Source organism: Macaca mulatta, chromosome 3 (genome assembly GCF_049350105.2).
Source record: "Macaca mulatta isolate MMU2019108-1 chromosome 3, T2T-MMU8v2.0, whole genome shotgun sequence".
NCBI classification, from domain to species: Eukaryota; Metazoa; Chordata; class Mammalia; order Primates; family Cercopithecidae; genus Macaca; species Macaca mulatta.
In genome coordinates, this window is record NC_133408.1 from 198,002,596 (window position 1) to 198,029,470 (window position 26,875).

Below are 26,875 nucleotides of genomic sequence, written 5' to 3' on the forward strand. Positions count from 1 at the left end.
CATCCTGACTCCAAGTCTGGCCTGGACACAGAAATGACCAATGGGCTAAGGACAGTCAGAAGCTGATGTTCAGACTCTTTCCTTTATTAAAAACTGTTTTGCCCAGGCGCAGTGGCTCACATCTGTAATCCCAACACTTTGGGAGGCTGAGGCAGGCAGATCGCTTGAGGTCAGGAGTTCAAGACCAGCCTGGCCAACATGGTGAAACCCTGTCTCTACTAAAAATATAAAAATTAGCTGGGTGTGGTGGTACATGCCTGTAGTCCCAGCTACTCAGGAGGCTGGGGCAGGAGAATCGCTTGAGCCTGGGAGGCAAAGGTTGCAGTGAGCCAAGATCATGCCACTGCACTCCAGCCTGGGCAAGAGTGAGACTCTGTCTAATAGTAATAATAATAATGTTTTAAATTGTATACCTGCAAACAGTATCTAGCTCAACCTCCTCATTTCAAGGATGGAGAAACTGAGATGCAGAGAAAGGAGATTCACACACAATATAGCGAAGCCAAACTTATACGTCACTCCCAGAGACGGTAGGAACATCACATGCTTCCTTCTGGAGTCCTTGGTTTGGAGAAGAAGAAAAAAAAACAGTTCTTGGACTAGATTTCCTTTTTTTGGAACTACTGAGGAAATCTGCAGGAAAGGAGGGTCTTCAAATACTGGGGCAAATCATATGACTGACTTGTATTACACAAAGCTGAGATTTATAACAAATACTCTAAACAAGTACTCCTGGACCAAACAGCTTTCACCTACCACACTTTACAGAAATATTCTTTAAAATAGTGGTTTCTATTTTTTTCTATATTTTTAATTTCACAGACTAATAATCTTTTTTAAAAACTTGGGGTAGGCCGGGCGCGGTGAATCAAGCCTGTAATCCCAGCACTTTGGGAGGCCGAGACGGGCGGATCACGAGGTCAGGAGATCGAGACCATCCTGGCTAACACGGTGAAACCCCGTCTCTACTAAAAAATACAAAAAACTAGCCGGGCGAGGTGGCGGGCGCCTGTAGTCCCAGCTACTCGGGAGGCTGAGGCAGGAGAATGGCGTGAACCCGGGAGGCGGAGCTTGCAGTGAGCTGAGATCCGGCCACTGCACTCCAGCCTGGGCGACAGAGCGAGACTCCGTCTCAAAAAAAAAAAAAAAAAAAAAAAAAAAAAAAAAACTTGGGGTAACCTATATGTAAAGTTGCCAAATCTTTGTAACTAAAAATGTTTACATTAAAAAAAAAAAAAAACTTTCCTATCACACTTCTTTTAAAAATAACTAACATTAAAAAATATTCCTCCAGGCACCCGAGTTCACACCTGTAGTCCCAACACTTCAGGAGGTCAAGGTGGGAGGAACACTTGAGCCCAGGAGTTTGAGGACAGTCTGGTCAACATAATGAGACCCCATCTATACAAAAAATACAAAAATTAAGGAGGTGTGAGGGAGTAGGCCTGTGGTCCCCGCTCCTGGGGAGGCTGAGACAGGAGAATCGCTGGAGCCCAGACGTGGGAGGCTACAGTGAGCTGTGACCATTTGGCTGCACTCCAGCCTGGGCGACAGAGCAAGACTGTGTTTCAAAACACATATAACTGTATGTATCTGAAATCTCAGGAATTTAGGTATTTTAAGGGGAATACATCTGACAGTGGGAATGCGTCTCTGCAGCGTTTGCACGGGTTGGCCGGCGCTGGCCGTGACCGTGGAGGCCCCTGGGTCCCTGAGCGAACGCACCGGCTTTGAGTTGTAAACCAGGTAGTGTGGACTGAATTCCCAGAACTCGATCACCACTGAGCGACCTCGAAAAAGATCAGGCGTGGGCCTCACAGGACGAGGGCCAGACCCAGAAGCGCCTGCCTGGGCTGACGAGACTCCCAGAGACCCTCCCCGGGGGCGTCACAGCGGAGGAGGCCGAGGAGCTCGCGCAAGCCAGGCTGTGGGGCCAAGGGGTCCCGTTCTCGGGGTCCTGCTCTCAGGGTCCTGCTGGGCCCCTCACCAGGAAGAGGGGACGGGGAGGCAGCAGCTCCCAGCGGCCTCGTGGGCGCCACTGACAGGAGCGCGGGGCACAAGGCTGCCCAGAAAGAACTCGGGGCGCAAGGGTGCCTGATAGGAACGCGGGGCGCGAGGCCACCTGACAGGAACGCGGGGCGCGAGGCGACCGGACAGGAATGCCCAAGGCAGCCTGACAGGAACGCGGGGCGCGAGGCCGCCTGACAGGAACGCGGGGCCCGAGGCCACCTGACAGGAACGCAGGGCACGAGGCCGCCTGACAGGAACGCGGGGCCCGAGGCCGCCTGACAGGAACGCGGGGCGCGAGGCCGCCTGACAGGAACGCGGGGCGCGAGGCCGCCTGACAGGAACGCGGGGCGCGAGGCCGCCTGACAGGAACGCGGGGCGCGAGGCCGCCTGACAGGAACGCGGGGCGCGAGGCGACCGGACAGGAACAGGGGGCGCGAGGCCGCCTGACAGGAACGCGGGGCACGAGGCGACCGGACAGGAACAGGGGGCGCGAGGCCGCCTGACAGGAACGGGGGGCGCGAGGCCGCCTGACAGGAACGGGGGGCGCGAGGCCGCCTGACAGGAACGCGGGGCGCGAGGCCGCCTGACAGGAACGCGGGGCCCGAGGCCGCCTGACAGGAACGCGGGGCGCGAGGCCGCCTGACAGGAACGCGGGGCGCGAGGCCGCCTGACAGGAACGCGGGGCGCGAGGCCGCCTGACAGGAACGCGGGGCGCGAGGCGACCGGACAGGAACAGGGGGCGCGAGGCCGCCTGACAGGAACGCGGGGCACGAGGCGACCGGACAGGAACAGGGGGCGCGAGGCCGCCTGACAGGAACGGGGGGCACGAGGCCGCCTGACAGGAACGCGGGGCGCGAGGCCGCCTGACAGGAACGCGGGGCGCGAGGCCGCCTGACAGGAACGCGGGGCGCGAGGCCGCCTGACAGGAACGCGGGGCGGCGCTCTCCCGCCCTCCCTCAGCCCCGCGCCCTGGCCAGCCGGTGCGGCTCGCAGGCAGGGGAGCCCAGAGCCCACGGGCCGAGGCCGCCAGGCCTTTCCTCCGGCGCGTCCTCCCCCCGTTTCCCCCAGGCAGGGGGAATCCCCGAGAAGCCGCCTCCGGGCTCCCTGAGGGCCGCCGCGCCGGGCGGAGGCCGGGCCCCAGGCTCTAGGCGGAGCCGACTCCAGGCCCCGCAGGCGGACCCGGGCAGCCAGAGCCCGCGGTTCCGGGCTCCGTGTCCTTCTGGAGGCCGCTCCTTGGCCTGGGGCCCGGGGCCTCGCCCTGAGCAGCGCGCCCGGTGTAAGGGACGCCCTCAGAGGCCTCCACCCCACACTCCACCGCGCGCTGCCAACCGGGACCAGGTGTTTTGCTGAATAAATAAATAAATACATGATAAAAGCTGCGTCCAACCAGATCAGGCCAGAACCGAGCGCCCTCGAGCACCCTCTCCCACCATCGTCCTCACAGGCGGACTCTGCACCAGGAGAAAGCGGCTTCGGCAGCTCCGACCCCTCAACTGACGCGTCTGCCCGTGGTGGGTCCTGACCCCCGGCCGGCTCTGCCACTGAAGACTCCCCGTGTCCTCGTGCCCCCGAGGGGCCTGCCAGCCCGCTCTCCCGCACCGTCTCCTTGACACGAAATGTTACCTGGCCCGCTGTGGACTGTTTCCGCTGTAACGTGTACACTGGCGACGCACACGGCTGGAAACGGTTCGCAACACTGAGAGCCCGCGGAGAGGCTTGAGCCTGGGAGCCACCGTCTCCCACCACGGACTGACCAGGAAGCACCAAGGAGACCCGCCCCCTCAGGAACTCCGTGGAGCTCATGGCTTCTGTGACTGAGACTAAAAGCATCCACAAAAGCCCGACATTGTGGAAAGACACAAACGTGCGTGGACCTGGTTATCTTTGGCCTTCCACCGCTCAAAAGCCCACCCCTGCGGAGCAAAGCCCGGGGCCCGGATGGCGAAGGCACACACAGGAGCCTTCCCAGCAGCCGCCGCCATGGCTGACGCACTGGCTGGAGCCGCACCCAACACTCCACCTAGTGCCTCTTCAGTTTTGAATCCATTCTGTTTTATCTCATTTTATTTTATTTCATTTTATTTCCAAGCCCTGTGGCAGGACTTGGAATTTTTTTGGTTTTGTTTTTGCTTTTTTTTTTTTTTTTTAATTATGCCGTTTGTTGGCACACTTGATGAAAAGCACCTATTTCTGGCCCGCACAGTGGCTCACGCTTGTAATCCCAGCACTTTGGGAGGCTGAGGTGAGTGGATCACCTGAGGTCAGGAGTTCGAGACCAGCCTGGCGAAAACCCAGCTCTACTTAAAAAATACAAAAATTAGCCAAGCGTGGTAGTGGGCACCTGTAATCCCAGCTACTTGGGAGGCTGAGGCAGGAGAATCGCTTGAACCTAGAAGGCAGAGGTTGCAGTGAGCCGAGATCACACCACTGCACTCCAGCCTGGGTAACAGAGTGAGACTCCAACTCAAAAAAAAAAGCACCTAATTCTTAAGGATCCAAAAAGATAAGAGCCAATTTCATTGCTGCTGTTTCCATTTCTTGGCAAAAATTAGAAAACACAACAAAGTAAATATCCATGGAATAAAAATGGTGCATTTATTCACCAAAGTCTTACCACACATGGAGATGAATAATTTTCCAAGCCAAGAACAGTATATACGACATGGAAAATTCTCTAGAGTTATTAAGTGAATTAACCTAATGAAATTCTACTATAAGACAAGCACTAGGAATGCACTGGAAACAGAAAAGTCCTAGTGAGCTTCTGGAGGCACAGAAGGTTCTGAAAGGCAGGAAAGGTTCTAGAAGGCAGAAAAGGTTCAGGAGCTTCTGGAAAGCAGGGAAGGTTCTGGAGGGCAGGGACTCTGTCTTGCTCGTGCTTGCAAGTCCAACAACTAGCACATAGTAGGTATTCAGTACAATGTTCTGAAAAGAGGTTTCTCTGTCTGGCTAATTGTCTAGTTGGGTGGAAACCTGATCCTCTTCATTCACAGTGAGATAGAGGAACCTGAAAAGGATAAACATATGAATTCCCCTCAGAATGTTGTTTAGTTTGGTACTAGGTAGTGATGTGAACAACTGTGGGGTTAACTTGAGGCTCTAGTTATGCTACCTCCTCCAGAGAATATCCACTTTGCCCCATCTGGCGGCTGAGGATTCCAGCAGCCCTGACAGCCCTGACCCACCAGGGCACTGAGCCAGCTCTGTGCCTACGAAGACAGTTGTCTGCTGAATCCTTTCTGGGTGCAGCCTGCTGGGTCCTAAGTTAAGTCTTTGAGGCATACCAGGGACCCCTGCTCAATAACTCTCCGAGGCTCCTGATCAGGACTGGCTAACACCCTGGAAAACAGTGACCCTAAGTGCCACATCCCTGCCCTTCTCCTGGGTCTCTGCCGTCTGACTCATCACTGTGATCCTTCATATATTTCATACATTTTGTCCAGATCTGTTCTCAGTGCCAGGGTCATTGACTCCCTTTGTCCACCACTACTGGACACAGCACTCAGAGATCTTTGCCACTGAAATTGCTTTACACTTTGTTCTTCAGTGGAAAATGATTAAGCTGATATAGGAACAGCAGTTTCTAAATAAAGATGAGACCATAGTACATATTATCAGCCCACTGATTTTGCCAGTATAGTAAGCTTGCAAGTATGAGTTTACACTTTCTGAATGATTTACATTTTATTCCAACTAAATAAATAAATCTCACTCCATGACATTTTCTAAGCTGAAGAATAGTTGTTAATTCATTTTGAAATGTTCTTAGACTAAGAATCTAAATTTAAAAGAGTAATTAGCATGATGCATGATGAATGGACAAGAGTCTTCTGAGGCACACAGTAATGTATTTTCTTCCTTCATTTTACTTTTATAAAAATACTTAATGGGAATTAATGATCATCCTCTGGTACAGATGCCTCATCTGAACATCAACATTTCTTTGTATGTCACTAACACTTTATACCCAGCTAAACAACTCAAGATGTTCAGAGAAATGGAGGGGTGATGGGAAAGGGAATCTGCTTCCTAGAAATGCAGAAAACATCAACTTTGGATGCTGAGGAGGCCAGAATAGAATTTTAGATAAAGTTAAGCAATTCTCAGAAAAAGATTATGTTACTTGTGAAAAGTAATTCGTTGGTACCAATTTTAAAAAGTAAAGAGTGAGCATAGGGATCTTCAATCCAATCCTAGAGTAACAGAGCTAGAAGTGGTCTGGAGGAATGGCCACTTCTCCTTTCTGACTGCCAGTGCTCACCACAGCTTCATGTCTCTGGGGTTCTTTCCTTGAAGACCAACCAATCAAGAGCTCGGGTCTCTGTCCAGGAAGGTGTCAACAGCAAGTCACTCCCCATGCCTGGGTCTGAATGTCCTTATGTAGAAGTTACTTATGAATCGATGAAACTGGACCAGGGACTCTTCCAGCTCTGAGAATCTGTAACTGATATATTCATTTATTCAGCAAAAATTACTGAACACATATATTGAGATATGCCCACCCTTAGACGTTCCTGAATATTAAGTTTGACATATGGCTTATGCTGGAGCCCCACGAGACCCCACAGCAAATGGCTTTTTGGGGTCTGGTGCCAGAAGAGTGGGCCCCCTTGTGCCATTCTCAAACTATGCTGTAGTTTCCATGGGCCTGTGAAGAGATTTATGGATTAGGTGACCCATTTTAACTAAACGTAATCAGAGATTTGAAAAGATTCTTAGAAAGGAATTGTGGATTGTTAATAACATGAATACAAGAAAATCTGTACTTCCAATGGGAGCTCTTCTTTAGACACATTTTGAAGTGGAAAGCATCACAATTAGACCCACAGGAAGGCAACCAGAAAGATTAAAAATCATCCTTTGGACTTTCTCAATTATAGACTTATGCATATTTTCAGTAGTGATGAGCACTGTTCTCAACACATATTGTGCATCAAGACAGCAAATAACCATAGATTGAAGCTCTCCAGATTAAATACATTTAACAACTAAGTATCTAAAATGTTATTAATCACATTAATAAAAATTTTAGTGAATACAAAGAAGTTTTTGTCTCTTCAGCAAAATATTTTAATCATTAGTGATGTTTACTTCTCATTCTCTTAAATTTGTGTTGAATTTTTTATAATAAACATACAATGAGTTCAGTAGAGCACATATATAACTTGTAAGTAAGAATATGTATCTGGTAAATAAATGCACATTTCTGTTGGTGGCGCCATCAGACACTGAGACACCACTTGGTGAGCCTTAGAGAGGAGGGGCCACAAGGGGGATGAGGCAGAAGCCTCCTGCCAGTGAGGGCCCAAGAGCCCTGCCCAGGGGTTGGGCTTTGTTCATAAGGTTATGTGAGGGGCAGCTCTGGCAGAAGAGTGATAGGATCAGATTTCCAGTAGTGGCAGTTACTCTAGCCAGAACTGGAAGGTGGCATGGAAGGGGCCAATACTTCTTTCTTTCTTTTAAAGTTTGTTCTGCCATAATTTAGGCCAAATTCTTCCTCTCCTACATGTGAGGACTGCATGCCCGGCAGCTTCCTCCACATGCATCAGGCTGCTGGACGGGCCTCACTGGCACACGGGGTGGGTGGCTCCATGGAGTGTCCTGCCTACTGCAGGATGTCGAACAGTGTCGCTGTCCGCCATCCACCTAGTCCAAGCAGCAGAGGCACCAGGTGAGAGCCACTGATTTACGCGGCAGAAGTGGCTACCACCAGACTACTCATCCTCTTCTCCTTCAGGCTGCAAACTAAAACAGACTTCCATCCTTTCTTCAAAGGACATATTTTTCTTCCCTTTTGTCATTTATTTTACACAGGAAAGTAGCATCTTTTAATAGTCTAGAAGAACTATTTCAACATTTGGAACATGCTAACAATATACCCACACATGGCAGAATCTTTCAAAATGAGGCTTTGATTTTGGAGTTAGTACTCATTTTATCTACAGTCTTTGTCAAACATGTTATCTTATGTGAAATCACCTGTAACAATCTGGGACATTCTTTTTTTTCATAGTGCTTGACTTTAAACTTACCCTGAATATCTCACGTTCTTTCAGAGCGCTATGAAAAATATTAAATCATTAAACAAATGTTACATATTCTTTAAAAGTACCAATAAACCAAATATGTCACTTTTTAACATTTACTATTCACTGATATCGTCAATAATGTAGTTGGCTAGCCCCATAAGATGGGTTTTATTTTTTATCACCACTCACTGTAGCCTCAAACTCCTGGACTCAAGTGATCCTCCTGTCTCAGCCTCCCGAGTAAGTGAGACCACAGGCGTGTGCCACCAGGCCCAGCTAATTTTTTACATTTTTTTGTAGAGACAGAGTCTCACTGTGTTGCCCAGGCTGGTCCCAAATCCTGGCCTCAATTGATCCTCCCGCCTCAGCCTCCCAAAGTGCTTGGTTTACAGGCATGAGCCAATGTACCCGGCCAGGTTTTACATCTATATTTCACCCCCTCAGAACCTGTGGAGGATACAAGAGGCATATCTACATAAGTATCCAAATTTTTCGCACAATTGCACCCTTTTATTTTCTCAGAAGGGCACTAAATCAACACATCTCTTGAGAACTACCTCTTACTTCCCAAAGAGACAAAATAGATATAACCAATAATAATTTCAGTATTACTAGAAATTGTAATAAAAATTTAAAAACAAGTAGATTGTTTTATAGAAAACTAAACCAAGAATCTAATCTTTATTTTTAAAAATATTTTCCACTTAAAAACATTTCATTTTCAAGTGATCAAAATGCTTCCTTCTTCTTAAGCTCACAGCAATGAAAAACTCATACAAAAAATGTTCTCTGAGTTTGCAACATCCCCAGTCCATGTGTTGTCAATACTTTTCCCACTGGAAGAGCCTGCCTCTTACCCCAAACAAGCAGCAAGCAGGAACTCCCAGGCCTGGGTGAGGTGTGTCCCCTGGTGTGGTCACTCAGACAGAGCTGTGTGTCTGCAAACACCCCAAGTCACTCACAGCCAGGCACTGCCAGCCCAGCTGCCTGCACAGCGACCCTGCCAGGCTCATGCAGAAGAAGCCGTTTTCAGGCCACACCGGTTCTGCAAGAACGAACATCTCTGTAAAGCTCTGCTTCTGAAGTCACAGTTTCTCTATTCCACACAACTCTGCCTCAAAGCATTTTTAAAGCACATTCCAGGGACAAATGTGAGCTAGAAAAAGGGCTGAAAACATGAGGGGCCCTCTCAGGACAAGCCCCAGAGCCCACAGCCTGCACCACCAGCGCTTTCCATGGGACACAGGGGCCGCTAAAGAGCCTCCCACCAGCACCTCTGCCTACCTTTCCCACAGAGGCCTCTGGGGAGTAACATGCTGCTGATCTGAGTGAACATAAGGAACAGGAACACACCACAGAGGTCCCACAGAAGCACAGCATGGGGAGCCATGGCTGACAGCCAGTGGTCAAGACAGAGGTTCTGGAGCAAGATGGAAATGCACAGGGTATCTGGCTCCCCACCCTGCCCTATGCCACAAACAGCATTGGGCCTACACAACACTGAGGGCTCCCAACCCTCCCAAACACCACAAACAGCATGGGGCCTGCACAACACCAAGGGCTCCCAACCCTCCCAAACGCCACAAACAGCATGGGGCCTACACAACACTGTGGGCTCCCAACCCTCCCAAACGCCACAAACAGCATTGGGCCTACACAACACTGAGGGCTCCCAACCCTCCCAAACGCCACAAACAGCATTGGGCCTACACAACACTGAGGGCTCCCAACCCTCCCAAACGCCACAAACAGCATTGGGCCTACACAACACTGAGGGCTCCCAACCCTCCCAAACACCACAAACAGCATGGGGCCTGCACAACACTGTGGGCTCCCAACCCTCTAAAATGCCACAAACAGCATGGAGCCTGCACAACACTGAGGGCTCCCAACCCTCCCAAACGCCACAAACAGCATGGGGCCTACACAACACTGAGGGCTCCCAACCCTCTAAAACGCCACAAACAGCATGGGGCCTACAAAACACTGAGGGCTCCCCACCCTGCCTGATACCACAAACAGCATGGGGCCTGCAGAACACTGAGGGCTCCCAACCCTCCCAAACGCCACAAACAGCATGGGGCCTGCACAACACCAAGGGCTCCCAACCCTCCCAAACGCCACAAACAGCATGGGGGCTACACAATACTGAGGGCTCCCAACCCTCTCAAATGCCACAAACAACATGGGGCCTACAAAACACTGAGGGCTCCCCACCCTGCCTGATACCACAAACAGCATGGGGCCTGCACAACACTGAGGGCTCCTAAGAAAGTCCAAACAGCAAAGTGAGCACTCACCTTGTCTTCATTTCCTCTAAGAGGAAGACTGTTGTAACCTGATAAAACAGACAGATAAAGGATAGGACGTGACCACAGGAATGGGGTCCACCAGAGCAACCGATCCCCAAGTATGGGATGTGATGACAGGGACAGGGCCCATCCAGAGCCCACAGGTCTCCCCTTGGGAATCTGACACAACCCTAAGTGGATGGAGTAAGGGAAAGGGCCCTGTCAAACTCTGAAGACTGCACTGGGCCCTAACATAGACCCTGCACTGCCCGGCTGCCTCCCTCTCCCCTTGCCATCCCCACAGACCAGGAAGATGAGCACAGCAAAACTGCCCACCCTTACCCTGCAGGCCAGAGGGCAAAGCAAGCCAGCCAGATACTCACCTCGCTTCAGAAGAGCAAACAGAACAACCCCCACCCGGCAAGCTCGTTGACAAGACCAAAATTCAGGCACTTAAAAACAGTGCAACCTAGACATGCCAAGTATACTAAAAAACGTGCTCTGAATTTTGCATTTATCAAATATTACACAAGAAAACATTTTAAAAGAAAGTTTTTAGCATATCTTAGAAAAGGGTATGTACTATCTCTTTTTATTATACTTTCTACTCAAACTTGTAAGAAATTTGTATGAATATTATTTAAGTCACCTTTTTTTTTTTTTAGATTCCAGGGCCTGGACATAGTGGCTCATGCCTATAATCTCAGCACTTTGGGAGGACAAGAAAGGAGGATCACTTGAGTCCAGGAGTTCAAGCCAGGCATGATGGCACATACCTGTAGTATCAACTACTCAGGAGGCTGAGTAGGGAGAAACACTTGAGCCCAGGAGTTCGGGGCTACAGTAAACTATGACTATGCCACTGCACTCCAGTCTGAGCTACAAAGCCACACCCTGTCTCTGTAAAAAAAAAAAAACAATTTAAATTAAAAAATTTTTAAAAATAAAATAACAATAATAAAAAAAATCATAGATTCAAAGGGTACATGTATGTGCAGGTTTGTTACGTGGGTGTATTGAGTGATGTTGACTGTTGGGTTTATAATGATCCTGTCACCCAAATGAGGATACAGTACTTCATAAGTAGTTTTTTGACCCTTGGCTCCTTCCTCCCTCCCCTGTTTAAGCATTCCCAGTGTCTACTATTCCCTTAAGTCCCATTCCTTTTGTTGTTGTTGTTGTTGTTGTTGTTGTTGTTGTTGTTGCTGTTGTTGTTGTTGTTGAGACACAGTCTCCCTCTGTCGCCCAGGCTGGAGTGCACTGGCTCAATCTCATTTCACTGCATCCTCCATCTTCCAGGTTCAAGTGATTCTCCTGCCTTAGCCTCCCAAGTAGCTGGGATTATAGGCACCTGCCACTACATCCAGCTAATTTTTGTATTTCTAGTAGAGACGGGGTTTTGCCATGTTGGCCAGGCTGGTCTTGAACTCCTGACCTCAGATGATCTGCCTGCCTCAGCCTCCCAAAGTGCTGGGATCACAGTCATGAGTCACTACACCTGGCCAAGTCCCACTTCTTTTTTTTTTTTTTTTTTTTTTTTTTTTTTGAGACGGAGTCTTGCTCTGTCACCCAGGCTGGAGTGCAGTGGCCGGATCTCAGCTCACTGCAAGCTCCGCCTCCCGGGTTTACGCCGTTCTCCTGCCTCAGCCTCCCGAGTAGCTGGGACTACAGGCGCCCGCCACCTCGCCCGGCTAGTTTTTTTTTTTTTGTATTTTTTTAGTAGAGACGGGGTTTCACCGTGTTAGCCGGGATCGTCTCTCGATCTCCTGGCCTCGTGATCCGCCCGTCTCGGCCTCCCAAAGTGCTGGGATTACAGGCTTGAGCCACCGCGCCCGGCCCCCACTTCTTTTATTCAAGGGCTTTACAGTCATCAAAGGGATGATGTGAAATAAACTCCAAAGGGCTCTCACCATTAGTTATTCTCATCATCACAACAAAATCAGGCCTCATCCTCATTGATGTGACCTGTTTGGATACGCCTATTAAGAAATATAAATGATATTACTCTTTAAAAGATAATGGCAATGCTTTTGCAATAATCTCTATTGTCAGTTCACCTGAGACTTGGATTTTCTAAAGTAATATTGTTTCTAACAATAACAATATTCCATCCTGTCAGCCACCACCTCCAACATTAACTGTAGAAACCTGGAGCATCCAAAAATAACAACCACTAGGACTTATCAGAAACTCTGTGGTTACCACGGACTCTCCCACTCATCTCAGCTAATCCTCTCAAAAACATGAAGAATCAGGTATTTTGCTCAAGGTATAAATCCAGAGAGATTATAGGTGAAGTCCTTCCATTTCTCTTGACTTCTAATATGAGTGCAAGTGCAAACTGTAAAGATTATCTGATTGGAAAGATAAGGTGACCTCTCAATCTGTCAACACACTGCATGGAAGCAGTACTGTCATTTAATTTGTGCTCTTGAAACATATCCACATATTCCCTATCATATTTGCAGAAATCACCTGCAGTTTCTGACTCTGCTAGAATCCTCTTTCCATTTCAGTGAAAAAGCCCAATTTCTGTTACCTTAACTGATCATAATTTCATGTTGGCTATTTCATAGAATCAAGGACCATAACAGCATAACAAAGCAGGCATATAGATGCCACAAGGCTTCCACCACAAGAATGGGTGCCGCTCCATAGGAACTGATGGCTGTGCCTTCTACAGCAGCTCTAACCACAGCTGTATCTCAGCATACAACACTCAGATCAGATGGAAGTCCAATGATCTCAACCTTGGCCTGTTTTCAGGCAAAGCAGAGCAAGAGATTCAAAAACTACTGGTAAAAGAGATGTCCTTTGAGGGACAAAATGGACCTGAGGTGGGAAGTCATCAGACAGCAGTTCCTGCCACTGCTTCACCCACGTTCCATCCCCTGCCTCAGGCTAAGAAATGGAGCTTGCGCTGGTGTGCGCAGTCCGCGAGAAGAGCGCCTGTTTCAGAGAATGTACACATTGTGGGGTCAGCCTCAAATTGTACCACAGATTAACTTCTGCTTTGAGCTGGATTAAAATCACGGCCTCTGATTGCCAATTTTATTAGCGGCTCCATCCATTTACAAGTTGAATGTATTTCACATTTGGAATCAGAATTCACTTGCACAATTAATATGAAGTCCTTTCCTTCGGAAACCAGGTCAGCCTTCCTTCTGAAAATTCCTTCCACCAAACCATTCCAAACACGTCCTTTGTGCTGTATACCGAACACTGCATCAGAAGCCTTTTCCAAATGCGCTTTCAGAACCACGTGGCGACAGCACGCCCACGTCACATGATAGAAATTTCTACTCTTTCCTTCCACCAGCATAGTTCAGAAAAGAATAGGGAGTCCCTGAACCACCCCCCTGCCTGCTTGCCACTCTAAACATCAAACCTAAACAGAACCTATTCTTAAATAAATGTTCTTAGGAAAGTAATCCCTCTCTCATCCCTTATTCTGAAGTAGGTTTTTGTTATGACAAGTGTGAGATGAGAGCTCACTTCTTTGGTGTTTGTGTCACCACATTTTTAAAAACCTGACGGAAGCCCAGAAAGCATTCTGAACATACAATTTTTATGGACATATCAAGTAGTGAATCCTACGGGTGGTATTTTCATTCCCTGCCATTATGGGAAGGCCAAAAGTCTCCAAAAATAAGTTGTCCATTTCCAAACATCAAAATTCCCTCAGAGAGGCACACCAAATATTTGAATCTGACACCCAAAACAAAACCCAACTCAGAAAATCAATCTCCTGCTGGTGCCAAAGAGCACTTTAGAGTCTCCATGGCCTAAGGTTGAGAAACTCCTCAGAGAAAGGCAGTTTGACACGTGAAATGGTCCCCACTCCTGTGAGAACGAGACAGACGTCCTTGTTCTGTGCAGCCAGAGAGACGTGTTCTGACAGTACATAGAATCTTCGGCCCATCCTGGGATGACCACTGGGAGAGAAAGGAGGCTCCAGAGACCTAGGACCCCATCCCAGGACTACCCACCTGGTGTCCTGTGTACATTCCTCAACCACTCCAAGCCTCAGTCTTTCTATCTGTACATTGAAGACGGAAATATCTATACGGGTTATTCTGGGGAATACATGTCAGTGCACATGGAAGGCTCAGGGGTTCAAGATTTGGGGGTACCCAGAGGTACAGGGATGGGAGAGGCTGTCACTGTGAAGGGAGCACACTGGGAAGTTTTGGGGGTGATGGAATGATCGGTACCCTGACAGAGGAGATGGCCCCCTGAATCTATATGTAACACAGTAGACCAAAAAAGAAAAGTCCATTTTACTTTATGGTAAGTTAAAATTAAAATTTAAAAAGAAAGCTCCAGAATCGGTTTTGTAACCTGCCACCTGCCATGGCCTCGAATGACTCTCACAAGAGACAGTCCTAGTCCTGGCACTACACGGGAACATCCTTGGTTTTCCGAATCCCAGTTAGGACTATTGGAGGGAACACACAAAAACAAAGGAAGTGAAATGCCCTCTTACCACCTCCAGAGATGAGAGTTAGCACTGAGTAACTGTCACTAAACACTCATCATCTCTCGTTTCTTTATGTTACACACACAGAAGCCATTCAAGACAAATGCAGCTCGATAGTCCGAGGTCCAGTTTTCCAGTCGCCTGCAAGAGTCACCCACTTACCAGCCTCGTGAGGCAGAGTGGCAAACAAAAAAGGTATTTAAAATGTGCAGAAGCAGGTGTTTCCAAGGGAGCCTCACCCATTTTTACTTCCTGTTCTAGGTATTTAAATAGTGACTGTGGCAGAGTTCTTAGAGATAACAGGAATTAAGAGAAAAAAATACCCTTCCTTCAACACACTCTGTTTCCACACTGTTTCCAAGCAGTGAAAAAGTGGATTGACTGTTTTCTGCTTCTCAGGTTTTCTGGCCTTCCATCAACTACGATTAAAAAACAAGTCCAGCTGGGTCTACATTGATGAAGGTCAACTTAAACTAATGTGGAAAGTGCTGCCAGGTGCTTTTATGTGGTGTGGAGGGTTATCTGCCATGAATTTAGCTGTTTGCTTTCTCTGAGAAGTGGAACATCATGTCAGGAAAGATAAGAGAGGTTCTTAGTCAGCCGAGGCTCATCTGGCCTTCGTCTCTTGGGATTCGGCTGGATGAAAACCCTTTCTGCCAGTTCTTAAGCTTTTTCTTCACCTCTCCACACACAAAGCATCCTTAAACCTGGTCGTGCACAGTGGCTATGCATGTAATCCCAGCACTTTGGGAGGCCAAGGCAAGAGGATCACTTGAGATCAGGTTCAAGACCAGCCTGGGCAACACAGCGAGACCCCCATCTCTTAAAAGAAATTAATCATTTTTTAACTTTTTTGCTCATTTTTTAGTTATTATATTTATTCGTGAACCCAAACTTTTTTTTAATTAGGCTGGTGCAGAGGTGTGTGCCTGTAGTCCCAGCTATTCAGGAGGCTAAGACGGGTGGATTGCTTGAGTGCAGGAATTCCAGGCTGCAGTGAGCCGTGATTGCACCATTGTACTCCACCCTGGGTGACAAAGTGAGACTCCATCTTAAAAAAAAAAAAAAAAAGTCCTAAAACTAGTAATATTTGTACATACCCAGGCATATCTTAAGGAATCTGTTACCCAGTGCCAGGGAGCTATTATTAGTTTGGGCCACATTTGGCTGCAAACACTTTTTCATAAGGAATTTGAAATTCTAAAGTAACCCTCCAAGAGGCAGTGGTCATGGCTCACCCACAAAGCCAGGTGCATTGAGTAGAACTTTCTTAATGAGACCATGTCTGATGACAGCTTAGCTGACCCCTGTGTCTCCTTGAGGCTTCACTTCCCTTCCTAGTCCCATATTCCTCACTTTCAAAATCTAAAGAAAAGTCGATGTGTAACTGCATCCAAAAGTTAAGTAATACTGCATGAACGCTGGGACAAAACAAACCCAGAATGCAGAAATGATGGTCACATAAAAGCATCAGCGTTACCACAGATCTCATCAGAAGATGGGGCCTCGGGCTGCACCACCTAAACTTGGTCCCGTGCACCCTGTGTCGACAGCCCTATTCTTCACAGGAAGCTGGACACCCGACATGCGGGCGTTTCATGGCACACAGAGATTCCCGCTGTGCGCCAGGATGGGGCCCAACACCATCTCGGAGCAAAGCAGAGAGAGGACCATGACAAAGTGATTGCCCACCCTCACCTCCCTGGCGGACACCACTGATCTTGATCACCAGGTACAAAAACAAATCAGCTTGGAAGAAGAGCTGCCAGACGCTGAAACACACAGCTAAGCTCAGCACTGATAAGTCATTTTAAAAGCTCTTCCATTCCCTGCCCATCCCTTCTGAGCCTGACACCCCATATCCCGCTTCCTGAATCTAGCTTCATGAGTGAGCCCATTGTCTGGCACCTCCTTCTTCCAGAAGTCTGGGGTTTACAACATACCCCATTCCTTCTGCCCAGAACATCAGCCCTTAGGCTGATGGAGACCAAGCAGGAGAGACGGGGAACAACAAGCAGAGAAGCTCACAGACGTGCAAGGAGCAGGCTCTTCTTGGGGGAAGAGGCAGGTTGCTCATTACCATCCAACCAAACGGAATCAAAGGCTCCAGACCCCAAGAAGTAAAGATAGATTTGTGCTTTTGCAGCAGTAAGGATCCTTTGATTTAAAAATAAGCAATCATGCCATCTCCTTCACAAAGCCAGCAGAGTCCTGCTCTGATGGCTCTGCCTCTCAGCTCTGTGTGGGCTCCCTGGTGAATGAAAAGTCTGTGTAGGCAAATCGGAAGGCCAAAACAAAGGAGCAAAATGAACAATCTCCTGTCTTCACAGCCAGGTGCGCCCACTGGTTCTGAATCTGGATTCTCCAAGCAAAATTCTGCATGAAAGGCTGACTCTATCATTGGCAAATGAAAGCTGTACTTCTTTAGCAAAAGGAAGTGGGGGCCTTTAGAAAACTGCCCCCCTAAACATAGGGGCTACCTGAGCAGGTTCACAAGTCAGGCTCCATGTAACTGAAGAACAGCGTAAAGCCCTTAACAAAGGGCTTATGTTCAAGTTAAACTTAAGGAAAAAGCACTGAGACCTGCACAAAGGATGCCCGGAAATCACAGAGAAAGGCAGGCCGGTGGGGAGGAAAACTCAAAGACTGAAGCATACGAAGAAAAGACCATTAGGCTGTCTGAGCAGCCCTGCATAACACAGCAATGTTACTTTGGCTACAAGCAAAGCTGAATCGTGTCACCAGAAAGGATGCCATGTTCCCCTGTGTTCAGCTTCGATAATGGTCTCACAGATAATTAATTAATGCCATAAGGGAGCCCTTCCGACCAGAAAGGAACAGGCAGAGTGGGTGATGGGAGGGCAGGAAACTAAATAAATCAGGGGAAAAGAGTGTCCTTTAAGAGAGGAAGCAGTGAGACTTCCACTACCACAGGGTGCTGCCAACAGCTGTTCTGGAAATAAGTCAGCAGCGTGGAGTGCAGCTCAAGGCCATGAGAATAAACTCAGAGACGGTAGGTATCGACCCTGGGTTTCATCAAGAGCTCCTTCACTGTCTACATGAGAAGGGCCCCTGCCTCTTGCTCAAGACAAGGCATCCTATATAAAAAGAATTGGTCTTTAGGTCTTGTTAACATCAACCACTAGTTCTAACCTACAAGGCTTTTTGATGTAACAGAGGAGCAAAAACTTGGATCTCCTTGAACCACATGTGTTCTGGAGGCCTCAACCTGAAGTTGAATGTTAATAGGTAAATAAATAAATAGATTACAAATGGCACAGCTGGGCCAGATTTAAGGCCGTTCTGTGCATCTTTAATCGAGCCTCATTATTTGGAACAACGTAGTTGGTGTGACCATTGCCAAACAAGATGCAGACAGGAGAGAAAGAAAAATGGCAGCACCTGCCTGGCACAAGTAAGCAAGCTTCTCCTTGCATTCTCTGCGGATTGTGTTCTGACAAAATGGCAGCAACACTGAGTGAGGAGGGTACAAGGTGGAGGGGACAGAGGTAGCTGACACATGGCCACATTCTGCCCCAAGGTGGCTCCTGCAATGGGAAGACAACACATACATCTCACTGTTTGTCTGTATCGCTGGGGCAGTTTCCAATTACATGAGAATGTAGGCGATGCCTTTCACCTGGAGTCCTCAAAACAATTCGCACGATGTCTGCATCCTTAATGTTTTCCCACAAAATGAGTGTGTCCATAAGTCTCCTTATGACACAGCCTTCTGTTACCAGTGACACCATGATCGGAGCCGAGGGAAACATGGAACCAGTTTTAATTATGAGTCAACTTTGCTCTTAGCCAAAATAACACTGCTGCATTGGCCATTATCATTCAGTTTAGCAGCTTTCCTCTCTTCCTGCACTTCCATCTTTGGGTTTTCCCTTGCTCCCTTTATCAGCTACCCCCCACCTTTCTGACTTTCTCTGTGATTTTGGAAGAATGCTGTGAACTGGCCATTGCAATGGCAAGGAAAGCAGTCAAGGACCAGCCTCCAGCTCACACCACAATGACCTGCCTTGCCCGGGACACTCCACGCCTGTGTAGGTAAAGGGCGGCACTTGGCGTCAGAGCAAACAACTCTCCCATGAGGTGACTGGCCAGGTCAAGCCAGATGGAGGAAGGAATACAACCCCAGCAAGAGGCGACTGGGGCACAGCTGGACCTTCTTTGCTGACAGGGGGCAAGGCACCAGGAGGAGGCAGAGCGAGCACGGCCCCCAAGCCTCCCGTGCAGGCCTCACCTGTGCTCCAGCATGGAAGGGTGAGGGCTTCACGCGGGCCCTGGGGGCACAGTGACTGGGCAGCATCCCAGAGGTGCAGGACCAGCACAGGCACTCCCTCCCAGGACGCCAAGGCAGGTGGGCAAGGACCTCCTTTCCCAGCACATGTGTTCCATCTAACAGAGATAAGCAGGTTAGGGAGTGTGAGGAGACCTCAAGGCAAGGGAGGAATTCAGGGGACTCTGGCTTGACGGAGGGAAGCGTCAACTCAGGAGTCCAGGGAGACTGTGTCAAGATACCTGGTTCTCTGCAGTTTTTGTTTGTTTGGGATTTTGACAATAAAGCCTACTGGAGACCAGAAGGGCCTAGAGGCCGGGAGGAAGGTGCCGGAGCCCAGCCGCGCTGAGGTGGGTGCAGGCGGCGCTGGGCAGCGGCGAAGTACCCCCCTCCGTCCCCGCCTGCGTTTGCTTCTGCGCCCCGTGGACACCGATTATCCTAACCTGTCATGTGTAATTCTGGCCCTGAAGCCGCCTGGAAACATTGGCTTTATGGTAAATCTTCTTAATAAACAAGATTAGCAGGAAAGGAGGTGCCGGGGACTGGAGGTTTTATGGGTTTAAAACAGGGGCGTCCGCCTGGGAAAGGAGCGGCTTCCACTCCCTCGCTGCCGTGAAGCTGCCGCCCTCCCTTTCCTCCCGCGGCTGCCACGGAGGAAAAATGTCCTCTGATTTCGGCGGCGCTGCCCGCGGGGCGTGCGGGGGACGCAGGTACAAGCGAGCGCAGCGGGACCTCCGAGGCCCAGCCCTCGCGGCACACGCGGCGCGAACACGAGCGGGGGGCGCACCCACGCCGGACCAGGGCCGCGCGCTCCAGGGCCAGGGGGGTGCCGAGTGGCCGGGCTGGGGGCGTGAGGCCCAGGAGCCGGCGGAGGGGCAGAAGGCCGCGCCGGGGAGGAAACTGAGGCAGGGGCGCGAGACCTGCTCCAAGCCGCCAGTGAGGACAGAGAGGCGCGCGACCCGCGGCCGGGGACTTGCGACCCAGAGCCTGAGGGTGTCGCGCTGGAACCCCGAGACCCCCGGAGCCCCCCACCCGCTCGCCAAGGCGCGCTCCCCACTCACTCACCGAGGCGCCCCTCCCCCCCGCCCCGTCACTCACCGAGGCGCCCCTCCCCCGACCCCCCACTCATTCATTGAGGCGCCCCTCCCCCCACGCCCCCCACTCATTCATTGAGGCGCCCCTCCCCCACGCCCCCCACTCATTCATTGAGGCGCCCCTCCCCCAGAACCTCTCACTTAGAGGCGCCCCTCCCCCAACGCCCCCACTCATTTATTGAGGCGCCCTCCCTGCATGCCCCCTCACTGAGGCGCCGCCCCTCCCTCCGACCCCCTCACCGAGACGCCCCTCCCCCTGACCCCCTCACGGAGGCGCCCCTCACAACGCCCCCAACTCATTCATTGAGGCGCCCCTCCCCCCGTGCCCCCCACTCACCCAGGCGCCCCGGGAGCTGCCGGCCGTGGGGGACGGACGAGGGGGCGGCAGGCAGGACGCGTGGCGGCAGCAGCAGCAGCAGCAGCAGCAGCAGCGGGAGCGGCGGCCCCATCCCCGCGGCCTGGCCGGCGGCTCTCAGTCCATGGCCGCGCGGGAGGCGGCGGGAGGCGGCCGAGTCCGGGCCCAGCGAGGCGCGCGCCGCCAGCTCCTCCCGCCGCGCCTCTGGCGCTCTTGCGGCGACGCCGGGCTGAGCTTCAGCACCGGACAGCGCCCGGCCCCGCCCCGGCCCCGCCCCCGCCTGCAGGGCCCCGCCCCCGGACGTGCGTCCGCCATCAGGCCACGCCCTGTCCACGCCCCCGGCCAGCCCCGGCCACGCCCCCTCCCGCCTGGCCGCCTCCCCTCCCCACTCGCCCGCGCCGCGGCCCGGAGCCCCACGCCCGGCCCTGGCCTCCCAGCCCCGGCTCGCGCCCCTCCCCGCTCGGAACGCCCCGTCCGCCCCCGCGCGTCCCCTCCCAGCTGCATTCCTGCCGCCCGCCTGGCCCTCCGATCCCCTCCCCGCCTGCCGCCGCGCCCCTCCCGGCCCGGTGCTGGGGGTCGCACTGTCCCCGGGGACGGCTGGGGCTAAGCCGCGCCCTTGGCCCGGAGGGCAAGGCCCGAACCTACTCTGCTGGTGACCTGGGCAGGCGGCCTCTACCCGCGGGGCCCCACGCGCGTCGAATTAACGCCTTCCAACCGTTTATTGAATTTAAACGTAATGGGCCACTCGCGCATCGGGTCGCGCAGAGGTGGACCCAGTCGGCCTCCCCTGCAGCGCAGGCGGCGCCTGGTCCCAGGAAAGCTCCCGGAGGGTCTGGGGTGCGGGTCTGGGGTGCGGGCTGGGGCCAGGCGGGCTCTGGGGCAGAGCAGGGTGAGGCCTCTTGCAGGCCCGGTCGAGGTCCTGGGGGACGTCGGGGTCCTCCTCAGGAGACAGCGCCACTTCCAAGAGGTCCTAAGACAAAGGGGGCCAGTAGGGGCCTCTGGGTGGGAGGCAGGCTGCGCTTCTCCACAGCCCACTTCCCTCACACCCTAACCCCAGGGTCACCCCCTGCCAGGTCCCTGTCCTGGTGACCCCACCTGGGCCCCCAACCACCCCACCTGCTTCTGCCTTGGACAGAGAGGCCTGAGCCCTCCCGCGTGCCTGCCCACCACGTTCTCATTCCAAGGACATCTGCTCAGCGCCCTGTGGGTTTTCTCCTTCCCTGCCCAGTCCCCACAGCCATGCCTTCCAAGTCCCTTACCAGCCTGGGCAAGGCTGGCACCTGTGGACTGTGAATGGGTATTGGGGTGGCAGCGAGGGAGTTCCACTGTAGCCCAGCCATCTGCAATTCAGAGTTGGATATTGGGGCTGACTGTCCTAAGTCCCCTCCTCACGGACCCTCTGTCCTCAGACCCCCCTCATCTCCTTGCTGGGGCCGCTCACCCTCCCATCCTTCAAGAAAGCAGCTCCTTTCTTTGTCACAGCCCTCCTTCAGTCACCTGTGCCCGGAGTGGGTGGTGGGTGGTCAGTTTATCCTTCACGCCCAGACGCCCAGGAGACCACCTCCCGGTAGAAAGCACCCTCTCGCAGAATGCGGCAGCACAGAGGTCACAGTGGCTCCCAGGCAGCCCTTCCCTCCTGCAAAGTCAGGTCCGTGTGTCAACCTGCGGATCCTACAAAAACAGCCACTAGTTGGGAGGATGGTAGCCGGGACCGGATAGATGGGGCTGCTTCTGGCTCATTATTTTTAGTAGCCTGGACTCTAATTTTTAACACAGCAGCGCTTGCCTCAAAACAAATGCAACTCCCGCAGCAAAATCCATCCAGGAAAAAGGCTGTCCGCCTCACTGAACTACAGCAACCCACAAACCACAGGGCGCACCCCAAATGTGGGCTTGGTGGTGATACAGTTTGGACATTTGTCCTGCCCAAATCTCCTGTTGAATTGTAAGCCCCAGTGTTGGAGTTGGAGGTGGGGTCTGGTGGGAGGCGATGGCAGCATGATGGAGGATCCCTCATGAATGGCTTGGGCCACCCCCTTGGTGATGAGTGAGCTCCCCAACTTCCTGTTCTGGTCATTTAAAGCTGTGTGATCCCTCTCCCCCTAACTCTCCCTAACTCTCTCCCTCTCCCCCTAACTCTCCCTACCTCTTTCCCTCTCCCTCTCTCCGCCTCTCCTTCTCTCTCCCTCTCAGTCTCTTCCCCTCTACCTCTCTCTCTCTCCGTCCCCCTCTCTGTCCCTCTGTCCCTCTCCCCTCTCTCTTCCTGTCTCTCCCATCCTCACTATGTGACATGCCTGCTCTCCCTTTGCCTTCTGCCATGATCAGAAGTTCCCTGAGGCCTCCCCAGAAGCAGATGCCACCATGCTTCTGGTACAGCCTACAGAACCGTGAGCCAATTAAGCCTCTTTTCTTACAAATTACCCAGCCTTGGGTATTTCTTTATAGCCATGTGAGAATGGCCTAACACACGTGGTGAGAGAAGTCTGTGTGGGGGTGTCGGGAGGCTAGGAAGAGTGGCACCACCAGATGGCTCAGGGTCAGGTGCGTCCTGGGAGGTCCTGAGCCATCTATGGAGTCAGTGATGGAAGCCACGGAGGAAAGGAAAGGTCAGAGTGAGCCCGCAGAGGGAGAGCCTCTTCATGACGGTCCGTGAGGTGATTCGGACGCACAGGGGTGGGACACGGGATTCTCTTCAGTGAAAACTACTTTGTGAGGCCTTAACACCATTTCTCTGGTCCAGATGGAGGTCTAAGGAACCAAGTGCTCCGCCTGAATGAGGATGACCTGGAGAGGTCTGTCGCCTGAATGAGAGTCACTGAGTTTACACTGCAGGAGAGCTGCTCCCAAGACCAAGGCCCTGCGATTCCCAGAGGCCGTCGGACCGCGGCATCCCTTGGTGTGCACAGTGGGCGTGGAGAAGGACCCAGGGTCTGGAGCCTACATCCTGGAGGACTGTGTATCTTGGGAGGGGCCGGGGCTTGTTTATACTTTCATTGTTTGACTTGCTGCATGCTTAATGGTAGTTTCCGGAACAAGGTCCTGTTTCACCCCAAGGGCCCTGAACTTTAGGACGCTGACTGTGTCAAAGCAAGGTTAAACACAAACAAGCCGCAAGAAAAGGAAAGTCAAAACCAGAGGCACTGGAGGGATCACAACAAAAAGCACCTTGAGAAGCACAGCGCCTACAAGACAGCAGCGCAGCGTGGCCGGCTCCCTGCCTCAAGCACCAGACACACTAACCCAGGTTCCGAGAGGGGGCAGGTCAACCCTGGATAAAATAAACTCCAGGAGGCCGGGCACAGTGGCTCACGCCTGTAATCCCAGCACTTTGGAAGGCCGAGGCGGGCAGATCACTTGAGGTCAGGAGTTCAAGACCAGCCTGGCCAACATGGTGAAACCCCGTCTCTACTAAAATATGAAAATTAACCAGGTATGGTCGTGGGCACCTGTAATCCCAGGTACTTGGGAGGCTGAGGCGGGAGAATTGCTTGAACCCAGGAGGCAGAGGTTGCAGTGAGCTGAGATTGTACCACTACACTCCAACCTAGGTGACAGAGCAAGACTCCATCTCAAAAAAAAAAAAAAAAAAAAAAAAAAAAAAAAAAAAAGGAAACTCAAGGAAAGGAAATGCAAAGGGTGGAGAAAGGAATAAAAATGTTGTTTAGCAAACCAAGGCTGGTTTCGGAACTCCATCTGATATGGCCCAGACTTCCAATCCAAAAGGAAGACTGTGCTGGTCAGACAGGTGGTCACCATTAGATTCTTAGTGCTTGACCCAACAGGTGCAGAGGCGTGTCTGTGTCTGTCTAAGAACACGTTTGAATGCTGTACAAGACACATACGTGAACCTTGTACCACATGCACAGCTTTCAAACATGCTCTTATATTCTCCAAGCCCTTTAGTGGGAATGTCTCCTACATACATTTATGCTTTGTGCCTTCCTACTTATGAAATTAACCCCTCATTGTCACACTTGCTGATATGCATGCTATATGCCCATAGCATGCCACGGTCTGTACACAGTGCAACCTTGTAGTTTCCATGCAGTAATAACATATCCCTCACATTTGTAATCATGGGTCAAGGAATAACTCTTCCAAGATTTTCAAAGTCGAAAGGCCTGTCTCAAACAGTTCCTGACTTACACATATTCCTTCAAAGGCATCCCATCTGCCGGAGGAGTCCAGATGAGTGGGACAACAGTGGTGTGTACCAGGGGAGTACACAGAAGGTCAGGGCTCAAATTCCAGTCCTGCGGCGCACCAGCACCGTGATCGTGAAAGCGGCACCAGTCCCGTGATCGTGAACCCCGCACCAGCTCCGTGATCGTGAACCCCACACGAGCTCCGTGATCCTGAACGCGGCACCAGCCCCGTGATCGTGAACGAGACACCAGCCCCGTGATCGTGAACCCTGCACCATTTCCGTGATCCTGAACGCGGCACCAGCTCCGTGATCGTGCTAAATGGCATAGTAATTCTGGCCAACCATGATGAAATTTGAATGATTTATTAGACTAGTCAAAACTGCCAGATTGGCCACTTTTAATTGGCCATTTTTCACCATTTAAACACACCCAGGTCTAGTCCAATGGCAAATGCGGTGAGTCACCTAATCCCAGTCTGTGTGATGGAAAGTGGATGTCAGCCCGTGGAGACAGTAGCTCAGTTTTCTGCTTATGATGTTGACTGCACCCAGTCTACAGGGGAAGAGCAAGTCGTGCCCACCCCTGCCCCTTCTGAGAAGAGGGCCCCACAAAGCTTCCCTCTGCTTAGGGAGGGGAGTCAGGAAATGGCCCATCACTCCTTGGTGTCTTGTCCTGGTGTGGACACCTCCTCCCTGCAGGAAACGTCCTGCCCCAAAAGGGTGACACTTCTGTTAAGTACCAAGTATCACTGACTCCAGCGTGCAGTTGCAGGGTGGGAAACAGGAAGCTGCACCCCCCAAAATGGAACAGCCCAACGGGTTCACCTTGCCCACTGCCAAATTATCAAGACGGGTAATTGCAGTCGAGAAAGAGTAATTTATGCAGAGCTGGCTGTGCGAAGACTGGAGTTTTATTACTCAAATCGGTCTCCCTGAAAACTCGAGGATCAGAGATTGTAAGGATAATTTGGTGAGCAGGGGCTCGGGAAGTGGAGTGTTGATTGGTCGGGTTGGAGATGGAATCAGAGGGGGTTGAAGTGGGTTTTTCTTGCTATCTTCTGTTCCTGGGGGGATCGCAGAACTGGCTGAGCCAAATACCAGTCTGGTCGGTCAGCTGGTACATCAGAATGCAGGGTCTGCAATATCTCAAGCACTGATCCTAGGTTTTACAGCAGTGATGTTATTCCCAGGAGCAATGTGGGGAAGTGTAGAATCTTGCAGCCTCCAGCTGCATGGTTCCTAAATCATAATTCTAATCTTGTGGCTAATGTGTTAGTCCCCAGGCAGGAAGGGGGTTTGTTTTGGGAAAGGACTGTTATCATCTCTGTTTCAAAGCTAAACCATAAACTAAGTTCCTCCCAGAGTTAATCTGGCCTACGGCCAGGAATGAACAAAGACAGCTTGGAGGTTAGAAGGAAGATGCAGTCAGTTAGGTCAAATCTCTTTCACTGTAATAATTGTCTCAGTTATAATCTTTGCAAAGGTGGTTTTAAAAATATTGCTCCAGGCCGGGCGTGGTGGCTCATGCCTGTAATCCCAGCACTTTGGGAGGCCGAGGTGGGCGGATCACAAGGTCAGGAGATCGAGACCATGGTGAAACCCCGTCTCTACTAAAAATACAAAAAATTAGCCGGGCACAGGGGCGGGCGCCTGTAGTCCCAGCTACTTGGGAGGCTGAGGCAGGAGAATGGCGTGAACCCGGGAGGCGGAGCTTGCAGTGAGCCGAGATTGCGCCACTGCACTCCAGCCTGGGCGACAGAGCGAGACTCCGTCTCAAAAAAAAAAAAAAAAAAAATATTGCTCCAGGACCCCAAATGTCTGAAGAATTGGCCTTAGCACGTTACTGTATTATCAATATTTTGCCAGTCAGCAGACAACAAAAAGGGGAGAGGAAGTCTGGATTGTCCATCTTGGGTGGTGTTAGTGTTGGTGTTGGTAGTGATGGTGGTGGAAGTGGAGGTGATGGTAGGAGTGATTGTTACAGTGGTGTTGATGTTGAGGGTGTCAGTGTTGGTGGTGGGATGGTGGTGATCATGGTGGCAGTGATGGGGGTGGCAATAGTGGTGGTTAGGGGTCATGGTGGTAATCATGGTGACTATGGCATTGGTGGTGGTAGAAAAGGTGATGCTGGAGGTCGTGGTGGTGGTATTGATATTGGCAGTGTTAGTTGTGGTTATTGTG

At 51.2% G+C, this 26,875-nt stretch overlaps 1 protein-coding gene across 3 annotated transcripts in view; it reads right to left on the reverse strand.

Annotated features, from left to right (window-relative positions):
• The window catches only part of PTPRN2 (protein tyrosine phosphatase receptor type N2), a 1,015,036-nt gene extending 994,241 nt beyond the window's left edge, over window positions 1-20,795 (reverse strand). For 2 of the 3 annotated variants that reach the window (XM_028846528.2, XM_015135381.3), the window contains exon 1: window positions 20,530-20,795. In XM_028846528.2, coding sequence (XP_028702361.2) covers window positions 20,530-20,641 — 112 coding nt within the window. In that variant the 5' untranslated portion in view covers window positions 20,642-20,795. Of the gene's footprint in view, window positions 1-6,271; window positions 6,455-20,529 lie in introns of all 3 variants that reach the window. The other variant, XM_077997823.1, reaches the window with a different exon arrangement.
• Window positions 20,796-26,875: the final 6,080 nt, after the last annotated feature.